This window comes from Motacilla alba, chromosome 28 (genome assembly GCF_015832195.1).
Source record: "Motacilla alba alba isolate MOTALB_02 chromosome 28, Motacilla_alba_V1.0_pri, whole genome shotgun sequence".
Lineage (NCBI taxonomy): Eukaryota > Metazoa > Chordata > Aves > Passeriformes > Motacillidae > Motacilla > Motacilla alba.
The window spans coordinates 1819029-1833260 of record NC_052043.1 but is presented as its reverse complement, the minus strand read 5'-3'; the positions used below and the strand labels follow the sequence as shown (position 1 = coordinate 1833260).

General features: G+C 47.2%; 1 protein-coding gene across 3 annotated transcripts in view; it reads left to right on the top strand.

Moving 5' to 3' along the window:
• The window catches only part of DAZAP1 (DAZ associated protein 1), a 25197-nt gene extending 10965 nt beyond the window's left edge, over positions 1-14232 (top strand). For 2 of the 3 annotated variants that reach the window (XM_038163715.1, XM_038163714.1), the window contains exons 7-12: positions 3083-3165; positions 6413-6566; positions 8329-8358; positions 8792-8932; positions 9698-9880; positions 13236-14232. In XM_038163715.1, coding sequence (XP_038019643.1) covers positions 3083-3165; positions 6413-6566; positions 8329-8358; positions 8792-8932; positions 9698-9880; positions 13236-13408 — 764 coding nt within the window. In that variant the 3' untranslated portion in view covers positions 13409-14232. The remainder of the gene's footprint in view (positions 1-3082; positions 3166-6412; positions 6567-8328; positions 8359-8791; positions 8933-9697; positions 9881-13235) is intronic. The other variant, XM_038163716.1, reaches the window with a different exon arrangement.

Here is a 14232-nt window from a genome sequence, read left to right as displayed (position 1 = left end):
TCTTCCTCCAGCAGATACCTTTGATTTAAGCAGCACATAAATTCATCTGTTGCAGTGCTTTAGAGCAGCTGGTTTTGGCTAGAGGAGACAAAGGCACTGGCATTCAAATGTAATTTGGGGCTGAAGTTCTGAAATATTTCAGTCATTATTGTATCATCTCTATCTTTGCAATATTTAATCCCAGCCTTGCAGCCTCTGTGCAAAAAGTACTTAAACCTCGTGCCTGGTCTGGATTAATCCTGTCTCAATTAATGGCTTCTCTGCTTCAAGCTCTACTAAAAGCAGCACAGGCAAAGGAGGGCTTGGGGTGCAAAGCACGAGTGCCAGGTGGGGGAAAGGTCTTGTCTCCACCCACAGAAAACTTCCTCCCCTAATTCATCAGACTTCTTAAGCACTTCTTGAATCCTGTCTCTCTGCCTTTTGTTTCTGTGCTGTTCCAGGCTTTTTTTAGTGTGCTGACTAACGCATCTCCCAAAATGGCCCTGGCAGTCCCGGGGGGTGCTAGGAAGAATTCCTCGAGTTTGTATTCCCTACTCCTGGTTGTGCATCCCAGAACACATTTTCTCTTGCCTTCTCTCTGTGTTCTGTGTTCTCCTGCTGCCCTGTCCCCTTATCCTTTTAATAATTGTAGATAAAATTCCAGAGGCCAGTTCAGTGCCACCTCTCCTTAGGCCCTTCTGAATTCTGCCTTTTCCCTTTCACTTTACCACCCTTCCCGTGGGAGGGCACACTGGTTTACTGGTAGGAGGAGGGAGAACGATCCCTGTTCCTAATCCCTGTAGCATCCATTTACCTCCAGCTCCTCAGGAGGCACCAAATTCTCAGGGGATGTCCTTGAGGAGCTGGCTGGGGTCAGGTATGCACGTGATCTTTGCTTCCTCCCAGTCCTGCCTGCTCCTGCCAGCTCTTCCAAACTCTTCCCACAGCCCCAAGCACAGCAGCCATGTCACATCTCTGAAGGAACTAAGCAGCTTTGGTGCAGTCTCAGCTTCTCCTGGTTCTTGTTCCAGCAGCTGGGAAGGGATTTCCAGGTTCTTGCTCTGTCTGTTCTCCTCCTCCCTTGGCTGCAGACCAGCTCTGTCGCTCTGCTCTGGTCCTCTTGGATTCCTGCTGGATGCAGTTCATTTCTCCAGCCTTTAACAGAGCCCTGTCCTTCAAAAACTAAAGCTGCAGGTGGTGGGTTTCGTCACTTCTGCTTAAAACTTCACCTTGGGGTTTTGCTGTGTTACTCTCATTTCTGTACTCTTCTTTATCTTGGGCTGTCTGACCCTTTTAAATCCCCTTTTAAAATTGATTTATTTTCTCAATGACCTCTTGCTCTCCCCGTTCCACCCCTCCAACCCCCATCCCACAATCCGTTCCCCTCTTTTAGCTTTGGAATCAAATTTAACAACAACCTTCACATCCAGATGGAATCCATTGTTTTTCTTCCCCATCTCTTTTTAGACAAAGGCTGGAATACTAAACGTCATTGAAATCCAAACACTTTTCCTTTGGTTCCAACACTCGGATTTCTGGTTAACTCAGACAAATATATTGTGATGAAATGCTGCTCTCAGCTTCGAGGCTGCTTTCATCACAGCTCCACAAAACTTCGTTTATACTGCCAGTCTCCTGTGTGTGGGAAATGCCAAGTTTTTTCCTTTTTATTTTCAGTTTATTTTAGTGATGTCTTTTGCTCTTGTTGCTGACAGCAGAATTTGACCTGCTGGAATCTATTTTGGCCTGTATCTTTGTGTATTTTTATATATATATATATATATAAACTTTCTCTACACTAGGCCTCTTTGGGCTTACCCAACGCAGTTGGATAAGCGTGGAGAGACATTCCTGTGCTAGATCTGTATTCTGTAACGCTTTAGAGCAAGATTTGGCTGCTGTCAGCACTAGCTGCAAAGCAAAACGCAAACCAAGGGGGAAATCTTGGGTTTCAGAAAAGCAGAACCGCATCCATGTTCCATAAACGCTTCCCACGCCGCACCTCGGGTTTCTTTTCTAATTTTTATTGCTCTGCCCCCTTTCCCCCCCTTCCGTAGCTAATCCAAAGAATGGCACAATTCCTGTACTGCATGTGTCCCTCCCTGCCCTGGGTTGTCCCCACCAGCAGCCAGTGGGTGATGGCATGAAGCAGCCGCCTTGTCCTGGGGGATTAACCACTATTTTGCCACTCTCTCGGCTGTGTCAGCAGCTACAACCTACGTGCAGTGGTTCTCAGAGTGACCTCCAAAAGGGGAGCTTTGCCTCCTTTCCCAGAGTTTTCTCCAAGCATGAAAAGCTGCTGGATCCAGCTGAGCTGCCGGCAGCCAGGGCTGTGGTCAACTGCAAGGGAATGAGCAAAAAAACTGGGGAGTTGTGTGGATTTTCAAAAGGAAACAAACAGGAAATACAAGAAATAAAACAGAATCCAGGACGTGGCAGCAACACCACGTTCTGTGTGAGCAACACCTCACGGGGGCTGCCTTGTTGGGAAGGGGTAACACCCCTTCCGTGCTTTTTCTCCAAGGTGTGGACAACTTGAGAACCTCTGATGTAGGTTGTTAGTTTCTGAAGCTTCTCATTCATCCATGGAGTGGTAAAATTTCTCATGCTTTAACAGCTACATTTCCAAACTAACTTTCTTTTCTACGGAAAATATTCCCTAACTGGAAGCTGGGCTAAGGGATTGGGAGGAAGTTGCTTTGCAGCTTTGGGGAACAGGGATATATGCTAGGTTTTCCTTGGGAAACTAGGCTGAATCAAAGGGAGGAGCAGCAAAGTTGCTTGACTTCAATCTGCTGTCCCACAAGTATTTTGATTTTAGCAGTTTTTTTCCATTTCCTGGTAGGTGGATGAGGAATAAAATCAAATTAAAAGCCGGTTAACGAGCTCAGTTCGAAGCTGCATGCGCGCAATCGAGACGAGGCACTAAAGCCTCTTCACAGGAAGTATCCATTGCAATTTCCTCAGAGTTTTTGCCAATTGAACACAAGTGTCGTTATCTGAAACCCCTGCTTGAACCCTTGGTCTGCCCCTAATACTGTTCATCATCCTGTTTTGTGTCACAACACCCTGCTACCTTGATTCACTCTTCGTCGTTGGCTAGGTTTTGGATTTATTACTTTCGAGGACGAACAATCAGTGGACCAGGCTGTCAACATGCATTTTCACGACATCATGGGCAAAAAAGTGTGTAGTTGTAGTTTTATTTTACCTTAAGAAAGAACCAAGTCTTGGGCAACGAGCGATTTCACTGGGGAATCCAACTGAAACGTTGATGGGAGAGCACAGCAGTCCAAATTCAAGGCTTTATCCATGGAGGTGGGGAAAGTCTGAGTTTGTGGAGAAGGGCAGTTAGGACGGGGGCAGCCTGGGGAAGGGAGGGCGTGGAAGCCTGAGGATTCAGGCTGTGGGCTCTGCTTGGGGTGAGGCCTTGTGTGTACAGACCTGGGGGCTGCTCTGGCTGAGCAGATGAACTGGGATCATCATCTCTGGGGTGACTGGTGCTCGCTGCCTCTGCTTTGAGCACTGCTGTGGTGCAAGGACAGAAATCAGTGATTTGCAGCTGTTGGAAAAGCAGAATCCCAGTGAAATCCGAGTTCTTCAAGGCTTGGTTTAAGATACCACTCCTTCAGATGTGTACTTGATGCTCAAATCTTGAGGTGGTGTCAGACAATCTGCTTTATATAATCCTAAACTTTAAAAGAAAAAGGGAGGAAAAAAAAAAAAACATCCTGAAGGATTGGTTTTTTAAAAAATTGGGTCACTTACTGTGAAACTTTGATACCAACCCACGTACTCTATATAGTATTTAACCACAATGCAGTTAAGTGACCTCTGGTTGTTTCATCTTCATACTGTGTTGTCAGCAAACGGGGCTTGGATAGGCAGGGATTTTTTAGGCTCCTTTGATGTTACTCAGCAAGGAACATACTTTTACCTGTGGAAGAAAAAAAAACCAAAAACCTAAAAGCAAAATAAATTGTTGCAGGACACCCAAGTTTTAAATATAGGGAGGAAAAAGGAATTTTAAAAAAAATGAACCACAGGAAATTCTGGTCAATTTAAGTCCTTGCACAGCTTTAAGATATATCCAGATTTTAAACTAAACTTTTAAACTTGCTAAACTTGAAGTGAGGGCGTTCAGGGAGACAGAAGATTCTCACATTCCTTAAATTACTGCATTGTTTGGGTTTTTAATTGTCTTTAAAGTCTTTTGTGGGCTGATACTTCATAAGCCTTTCCTCAGCTAGCAAGGGGCACACTCTGCACATCAGTGGAGTTGTGGTTCATTTTGCAGTGCAATAATGCCTTTAATTCCTGGGAACTTGTTTTGGGGTGCAGGGCTGGGTGGTTTCCTGATCATGGGAACAAAGGAATGTACTTGTGGCATCCAGAACATCAGTTCTGGGTCCCAGGTGTGCAGTAGCTCACACAGGGGCGTGTCAGGATCACCTGGATCCCCCAATGTTCCCTGGTCTGCCCTTGGAATTGCCTTCAGCAAAACCCCAGAGCGGGAGCTGATCCCACAAAGCAGCAGATCCAAATGGGAACAAAGGATAAACATCCACAAGGTGCTGGGAGAGGATGGAGAGCCCGGCGTGAGCCTCCAGATGTCACCTCATTGCCTTGCTGCTGCCACAGCCCTGGGACTCGGAGTTCTCTGTGTTCCACAATTCCAAACTGAAATAATTGATTTTTGCCCTTTCCTCCCCACCTCTTTCAGTGACACACACACAAAAAAAATCAAGATTCAGGGATTTTTTAGCTCAGATTAATAGAGTTGCCTCAGTTCTTGGGGTAAGCTGGGCTCCAGGCAGGTGTGGAATTTGAACCTCCCTATTGCACAGGGAATTTTCAGTCCTCACTTTGGCAGTTCCCTGCTTCCAAGTGTGCACTGAAAAATTAATGGGATTCTTCCACAAGGATTAATGAGCTCCAGATCCCCTGCTCTCTCCTTCCCTGCCTAATCATGCCTGCTTTAAAAATGGTATCTCTGTCTTTTTGGTAATTAAAAAGGTATTGCTGAAATGAATCCATATGTTGTTGAAAGGAGGGGGAAAAAATTAAAATTGCAAGAAGGCCTGTGCTTTTGTAAGCAATAACCGAATTCCCTCAAGGCAAATGTGTTAAGACTCATTAATTTGAGTCCTTTGAAAAATTCCCTTGGTTCCTCTCTGGAAGGGCCTTGAGCTGACAGAGATTTGGTTACTGTCATGTCTCATGTCCTTGGGGCATTGGCAGGGGGGGTGTGGGGGGCTTTGTCCTTGCCTTGTGCCTGTTTCCTGTTTGTTCTCCAACATGAATGGCTTTTAAGACATGGCAGGAAGAATTCTGAATACTTTCTTTTCCATACTACTCAGGCCCATTGATGATTGAGATTTATTTTCTTTGTACTCTGGCACCCATTAAAATTAATCATGAAATGAAGGAAAAAAAAAGCCTCAAATTCAGCGAGTGCTGAGAGGGTTTCATTAAATCAGAACTGGATTTTTTTTTTTTTTTGAGAGGTTTATGTTGAATGTGCAGCTTATTTTAAGTAGGTCAAACGCTCTTATTCCATGGCTGGGAACACTAGGACATTTTATCTTGGAATGAAATAAGTTAAGCACTGTGGTTACTGATTTTTAAAACAGGAGGGGTTTTGTCACTGACTTAACACAGTATGAAGATTGCTTCTTATTGACTCAACTGTCCATTTTTATTACTTGCATGTTTGTTTACTTTTTTGTTAGATGTAATGTAAGATTCTCTTATCACATCCATTCCCTCTGACATTGTTTGAGTTAACTGAGATTCTTTAAGCGTTAGCCTGGGGAAGGTAAGTCTTTATCTTCCATTAGACATTTAAATAAAATCTTAAGTTTAAAAAAAAAATACAACAATACAAAAAAAAAAACTCAAAAAATGTGTGTTTCTCAGGTATGAGCAGAGCTGAAATTGCAGTTAGTTGGGGTGGGTTAAACTGTCACTTCCAAACGGACCCCAAACATGTTTGGTTAAAGCATTAGTACCCTTTTTCAGAGCAGCCTCTTCACTCAAAATTCTGGTTTTTTAACTGAAAACATCATCTTCGTATCTCCTGCCTTGAACACGAAATCAGCCAGTCACGAACGTCCGAGATTCTGCTGTTTTAAGTGCAGAGCTGCTGTAAGAGGGTACTGCTGTTTTAAGATTAAAGCCAACGAGACCGAAGCGATTTGTAGGACGCTTTTCTCGGAATCCCTCAACAGTAGGACTCGTAATGCCTTACCATCACCTACACTGTACCTGAGAAACATTGTAAATTACTGGCCTTAAGTTTTAATAATTAAGTACTTAGACAATAAGTCATAAGATGCTAAGTGTAGTCTTAAGCGTACCTGCGGGTGTGTGTGAGGGGCCGGGGGGCGCGGGGCCCCCCCAGCCCTGCTGAGCGCTGCCTCTGTTTGTCCAGGTGGAGGTGAAACGCGCCGAGCCTCGGGACAGCAAGAGCCAAACTCCGGGGCCGCCGGGGGCCAGCCAGTGGGGAAGCAGGATCATGCCAAGCGCTGCCAACGGCTGGGCAGGGCAGCCCCCTCCGACCTGGCAGCAGGGCTACGGCCCCCAAGGTACTGCCCAGGGTGCCACCCCTCCCTGCCCGGCCCTTCCAGCTCGCTGCTCTTGGCTTTTCTGGCCTGGGTGTTACTCCCAGCTCTCTAAACAGGACTAAACTCCCAGCCCCCAGTCCTTTGCGTGTTGTATTTTCAGGGTGCCCCGTGGCAGGAAGGGATGATGAATCTGACTCCGTGTTCTCAGAAGGCTGATTTATTCTTTTATGATCTATATTATATTAAAGAATGCTATACTGAACTGTACAAGAATACAGAAGGGGTACTTAGAGAAGGCTAAAAAGATAATAATGAAAACTCGTGGCTCTTTCCAGAGTCTCGACACAGCTTGGCACTGATTGGCCAAAGAGTCAAAACAATGCACATGAAACCAATGGAACAATCTCCAAACCCATTCCAAAGCAGCAAAACACAGGAGAAACAAATCAGATAATTATTATTTTCCTTTTCCTCTGAGGCTTCTCAGCTTCCCAGGAGCAGAATCCTGGGTGAAGGGATTTTTCCAGAAAAGATGACTGCCACACTTGGCGAGGTTTTTTCACTGCTTTTCCCAAAAGTGCCTTTGACTGGCAGAAGGCAGTGCCAGGCCTGGCACGTGTCCCAGGTGTGTTCCACCTGCTCCCTTTGGAGCTGCCTCTCCCCATGTGGAATCCCCACGGGCTGGGGGAACTCAGTTGGGAAGGCTCCAGGTGTGACTCCAGCTGTGGAGCGAGTTCTGCACAACACCCCAATGACAAACCTGGCTGAAATCTGGCTTTTCAAGGATGAGGCAGTTTCAGAGGAAGTTATCAGGAAAATCTGAAAGGGATGAGGGGGAAATGGATGGCCTTGCCTTTGAATTTTATTGCTTAATGTAGCTTGGGGAAGCACCAGGCAGCTCTGGTGCGGGGAGCACTCAGTGCACACCAGGAGCAGCCTGGCTTTGATGGCTGCAACCCCCCCGAGATTCCAGAGGCAGGATAAGCACGCCGAGTTCATCCTAAGACAATTTTGCTAACTTCTGGAGAAATGCAGAGGGATAATTGAGTTGCTGTGACTTGCTTGCTCTGAGAGATGAGAAATGTTCACCTGGGTGAACATTTGGGGGGGCTGCAGGGAGAGAGGCTGCTCCGTCCCCGCTCTGGTGGATGGAAGTGCAGCACAGGGATTGCTCATTTCCCCACGGTGCTGATTAACTTGAAAGCTGCAGCTGAGGGTTGACATTGTGCACAGATGTGCTAATCTGCAAACTGAGAAACTCCCATTATTTTCCATCCAGTGATTAGTAGGGAAAATGATATCTGATCTCCTGGAAAGATTAATGTCAGACTTGAGCACATTTATCCTTCAATCTCAGCACTGCACAAGGGATGGGAAAGGCTTTTTTATGCTTCAAAAACTGCAAAAATAACTCGGATAAACCTGGTAGTAAATTAAGAATCCCTTGGATGTGTAGTCTGCTGGGGTTCTCCGGGGTTTTGTTCTCTGTAGTACTGTAGTTTCTTGCACTTGCTATGTGGCAGCTCTCAAATGCTCCATCTGATTTGGGTTTGGGAACTGCTGTCTTTCCTGAGTGTCATTTGCTGAATGATTCAGAGTCTTTCCAGAATTACACATTCAGAAATAGTCCCACAATGTTGCTTAGGCCATAAAAATAGCTCTGTAAGGGACGCAGGGAGGATACCCAGTCTATCCCAGAGCCAAATCCTTCTTCTTGCATCATCCCTGCTCCGGAGTTTGCAGCTTCACTGATGTCTAAGGCTCTTTTTTTGTTCTGTTGTAGGGATGTGGGTGCCAGCTGGACAAGCGATTGGTAAGTACATTATATGGGACCAATTCTGAAGGGAAAAAATCCTCCCAAGCAGCAACGGGTGCAGCTTCTTTGAGCATTCACAGTGATTTTTGGATTTCTGTAGGATTTAACCTACATTTAAAAGCTTGATTGAATTTGTCCTGCAAGAACAGAGGGGAAGACAGTGGCTTCTTAGCAGCTCAGTAATGGGAGCTGACACACATCCTGCTGCTCCAGCCACATTAATTTGTTACCAAGGGATTACATGCTAAACTGCAGTTATTTACAGTGGGGATACTTGGAGGACAAATATCTCCCAAAGTGAGGATTCATAGAAGGCTGAACCTGCCTTTGAAATCCACCCACCAGCTTTACCCCATCTAGAGGAAGCCGACTCCAGCAGCAGCTCCTTGGTATTCATCTGCTTCAATTTTGGGTTTCTCTTCGTTTTCAGGTGGATATGGACCCCCTCCTCCAGGCAGAGGAGCTCCTCCCCCACCACCACCATTTACCTCATACATAGTCTCCACACCTCCCGGGGGATTCCCGCCTCCACAAGGATTTCCACAGGGCTATGGCACCCCTCCACCATTTAGTAAGTGACCCCAGGAGCTGGAGCACATCCAGCTTTTCCTCATTGTTTGCTGGACTTGCATTTCCTCCTGTGTTTCACCTATCCTTAATTATTTTTCCCAGATTATATATTCGAAGCTGTAATTAACAATAGCATTATTTTTTTTTTCTTTGATTATTTTATTCTTGGATGCAGTAATCATTTCTGTTCTCTAATTTAAATCTGTGGTGCCAAATACATTTAGATACTTTGTGCACCTTTGTTAGGACATCTGAGAGAAAACTTAGAGCTCGCTGCTGGTGACCTGGGCCAAACACAGGCAGGGTTTTTTGGAGGAGCTTAAGGAATTAAGGTCATAACTGAGACTGGAAATACAAATAGGATTTTAGCACCTACCTCTCGGGCCACCATTTCAAAAGTCTGTCGCAAACCTGGTTTAAAGAAGGTGGAAAATAGGAATAAAAAGTGAAAATGGACACTAAAATCTTGGATAATACGGCTTCCTCCTCAGTTCTCGTGTCTGTAAGCACAGAGTTTGCTCCCCAGTTCTGCTTTATCCCTTTCTCTGGGCTCTTTGTGCTCTGCCTTTGGGGGGACATCTCTCCCACCTGTGCAAGGTGAGTTGCTGAACTCTTTGGGCTGTGGGGGACCAGCGTGTCGAGGTCAATCTGTGCAGCCACTGGTCACAAACACCTGGGGTTTAACGGCCTCAGAAATGTTGGGTTTAAATTGTGTCACCGCTGAAGCCAAGCAGGATGCTGATGTTCACCTGTTGTGTCCCTCCAGGTTTTAGTTACGGTGCTCCACCTCCTCCACCTGACCAGTTTGCCCCCCCTGGAGTCCCCCCTCCACCTGCCACTCCGGGGGCAGCACCACTCGCTTTTCCTCCACCACCACCACCATCTCAGGCAACTCAGGACATGAGCAAACCCCCGACTGCTCAGCCAGAATTCCCTTACAGTCAGTTTGGTGAGTAACTGCTGCCATTTCTCCCCTTTCCCTTTAGTCCTGGGTACAGAGTGTTGGACACAGTTTGCTGCAGGCATTTCTCTGGGATGGGAATGCTCCCACCAGCTCAAGCCATCCTTAAATCATGTAATGTTCTAGCCTCTAAAATTCTAGAGGGAATTTTCTTAGCTCTGAAGTGTTGTTTTTGTGCTGTAAAATAAGCTTCGGGGATTTGTGCACTGCCAGGATGAATTCCTGGTTTCCACTCTCCCCAAGCCTACAGCTAAAACTTCCACTCCAAGAGCTTCACAAAGCTTGTAGGGAACTTTCTTTTGTGTCTCCAGACCTTGGAGAACAGACTTGAAGAGTTAGAGCAGCATGGAGTGACAGGCAGTGCATGTGTAAGGATCCAAACTGGTGCATTTTCCTCTCTTTTCTCATCCCTTCCCCATCTCTCTGGAGGTGCAGCTCTGTGCAAAGCTTTGTTGTGCTCCGTAGGAAACTTTGAGGTAAAAGGCACTGAGCTAACAAGTTTTGCAGCAGGCAGGCAGTGCTACAAAAAACAAATTCTTTTTAAAATCGCTAGACAAGTGCCTGTGCTCCGGAGTAAAATGTCTGCTGCTGCTCCCTGAGGGAGCTCAGAGGGAATTCTCATTCTCATCTTGCTCCTCTCAGCCGTGTTTCTCAGCAGTGCTCTCCAAATATCTCTACAGAGATCTCTCCAAAGAGCTCTGTACTGATGGGTTTTTTTTTAAGAGACTGTAATTGGTCAGTTTTTCCTTCTGAAGGGAATTTTGCATGCAGCAGCCCCGGGATTCAGGCTCTTCTCTGCTGGAACACGTTCTCCGTGTGGTAGTGCTGCCTCAAGTTCCTGCAGAAACTGCTATGAGATGAAAACTCCACAACATTTATTTAAATAGATAATATTCAAAGTTCCAGCAATGTAAAGCAGCCTCTGAAGGAAGAGGAGCCTTTGAGATGTGTTTGTGAAGCAGCATGTTCTCCTGTTGATGAGTTTGAAATGTTTTTTCATTTGTTTCTTACACGGCTGATTTCATGGATAGTTTTGCCCTCGTGACTCAAAGTTTTTCTTGTTCTGCCACAACTTGGCTCTTTGCAGACTCTTTTTGGAGTGGGTTGGACTCTTCTAAATAAAGCACAAATCCCTGCACAGCCAGTTCCATCAGAGAGGAGCCAGAGTTTGGGAGGTGTTGGAAGTTTAGGAAGGATCTGATGTAGTAGGACTCTTCATCTGGAGCTGTGGTCACAGGACAAGGGGAATGGCTTCAATCTGGAAAAGAATAGGTTTAGACTGGATATCAGGAAAAGCTTCTTCACTGTGAGGCTGTTGAGACCCTGGCATAGGTTTTCCAGAGAAGCTGTGGCCACCCCATCCCTGGAAGTGTCCCTGATTTGCATATATTTACATAAATGTGTAGAGCTTGTGGGCTTTAAAGAGCCACAAAGTTCCCTAATGAGCAGAAGGCACTGTAAGGTTTATCCTGGGCACTGTCCTGAATCCTTCAGTGTGTGCACCCGGGATGAGTGTCAGCACTAACACTCACCCTGCAAAATCACATTAATTACATTCATTTAAAGTAATTAAAAATTCATTATCTCCGTGCAGGGCGCTCTTGAGGCTCGTCCTTGCAGTCCCCTCAGTTCTGACTAGGATGGGTTTGTGTGCTCCAAACCCTTCAGGCCACACCCCAAAGCTTTGTCTGCGCTCCAAGGTCAGGCCGAGCAGGGAGGAGGAGCCTCGGGCAGGTCCCGGGACAATCCCCTGTGGAGAGGCTGAGAGGCAAGGACGGGGCTCAGCTGCTGGGGTTTGTGCCGGGGCCCTGCAGCTCTTCAGATGGGAGAAACCCCACAGTGAGCTGTGCCTGCCAGGCCAGCCTTTATCCTGGGGATCCGTCTGGGCTCAGGTTTGGAGCCGGGCACTCAGAGCACGCAGCTGGCACAGCCCAGGGGAGCAGAGGGGCTGGGACTGCCACATTTGGGGTCACCGTTTATTACCGTGGGTCTTCTGGGCAGTTAGGACTTGCTGAAGGGAAGGAGAGATCTTGACTCCATTTCAGAAGGCTGGTTTATTATATTATGATATATATTACATTAAAAAAGACCACACTATAACTATACTACAAAGAACAGAGAGAAAGATCCATCAGAAGGCGAGGCAGGAATAGAAAGGAATGAATAACAAAGTTCTGTGACTCCAGAGAGTCCCAGAGCTGCTGCCTCCTGGATTGGCCACCAAGCAGAAACATCCCACACTGAGCAATGGAGGAAGCACCTGCTGCATCCCACAGCAGCAGATCACAAATTGGTTACCCTTGAAGCTGAGGCCCTTCAGCTTCTCAGGAGAAGAAAATCCTAGCAAAGGGATTTTCATAAAATATCACAACCACAGGCTGGAGCAGAGCCAGGCATGGAGCAGGGAAGGCAGTGAGCCCTGAGTGGCCGTGCAGGTGTGTGCCGTGGGTTTCCCTCATCACCAACAGCCCGAGCCCTGTGCTGAGCTGTGCTTTGCACCTCTGTGCAGGGAGAGCGACTCGAGGGTTGTGTTTTTCCACTCCCAGCCTCACCCCTTGGCAAACAATCCCCTTGTAGTTTAGGGCACCTGCTTATCTGTGTCTGAACAAATGCCAGGAGGAGCATTTGCAGCTCCCAGAGCCTGAGCTCGCTGTGTTTTAGTGCTCATTAGTGCCAGCAAGTCCTTGAGGGACAGGCAGAGCTTGAAATTGAACTGCTGGAGATGTGCTAAGAGACTTTGTTGGGATTAAGAGAGTTAAACCTGCTCTAAGCCTGCACAGAGAGAGGCAGCACTGCAGAAATGCTCTTGGTAATTAGGAGCCTTAATAGCATCTTTCAGAGCAGAGGCTGGCACTGATGCCAGGATTAAGAGTCATATTTAATTATGAGAATTTGAATTAAATTTCTCAATTTCTCAGTCGTCTTAATTACATCTACTTGTAAATTTGTGTTGGTAGCAGGGATTCCAGCCAGTCTTTTCTCTTGGAAAGGAAACCTCTGGTTCTCTCCCTGTCCCTGAATTCTGCTCACTCCAGAGCAGCCTGTGGTGCAGATCCCAGCCCAAAATCAAACTGCTCCCAAGCACCCCAAAGCTGTGAGCGGATGGTTGAACAGCCAGCCTGGCTGGGATTACCCCAAACACAGCTCCCCCTTCCTGCACACCCGTTCCCTTCTCTTTTCATCCATTTCCTCCGTGAGGAGGGAGGATCCCTGCAGGACCCCGGAGCTGCTGCTCCTCCCGGTTGTTCCCGGCTGTGTTCCCGGGAGGGATCGCTGTCAGGTACGGGATTCACACCCACGGCTGCTCCTGCCAGCTCATCCTGTGCCTTTCCCTTCTCCCCAGGGTATGGACAAGACTTGAGTGGGTTTGGACAAGGTTTCTCTGACCCCAGCCAGCAGCCCCCTCCCTACGGAGGCCCCTCGGTGCAGCCATCCAGCGGCCCCCCGGCCGGAGGCAGCGGCTTCGGCCGGGGACAGAACCACAACGTGCAAGGATTCCATCCCTACCGGCGCTAGCCTGGGCTGGCAGTCAGGGAGTGCTGGCCGCAGGGACCTCTGGGCCCAGCTGAAGCCCGGGATCCCAGACTTCTGAACTTGTGACAATCACATTACTTGATGGAAGAAAAACCTAACAACAGTTTTTTTTCGGGGGGGGGGGGGGGGGCGGGGGTTGGGGGCAGATGGCTTCTGAAGGCAGAGCTGTGGGTGTTTGGACTGCAGTTTTTAAAGATTTTCCTTTCTCTAACCCATCAGCACAAATAAAGAAAATGTCACTGGTTCAAATTACAGGGTTTTAAAAATGTCTTCAGCTTTAATTCAAAACTTCAGGTTTCTTTTTTTTGAAATTATTTTTCCTGAGCCTTTGTTTTACCGTATATTGTAAACTTTTATGTTTAAAAGAAAAAAAAATATATACATTTACAGATTGTGAAATTTTTAAGAGAAATTTTCTACTATGTATGCTGGCTTATTTTTTAATTTAAAACAGGGTTTCCGTGAGCGCTGTCGGAGGCGGGGGAAGAGCTGCAGCCCCTCCCTCCCTCCCTCCCCACGGCAGTGCTGGGGCGGAGGGTTCCGAAACTCTGGGAGTTGACAGAAACCTGCTGAGTGTATTTTGCTGTTGTTCTGGGGGCAGAGCTGGGCCGGGGCGGGCGCAGGAGCTGCTCCGAGGCAGGCGGGGAGCGCTGGCTCCGGCTCCTCCTGCCTCCCCTGGCAGCGCCGCGGGCTCCCGGGCCTCGGCCACACGTGCATTTCCCTCAGGCGAAAAGGTTTTGGTGCGTTTGGCACTGAGCGGTGCCAAGCCCTGGTTTGAATAAAGACGAGAACCTTTGGATTAGAAA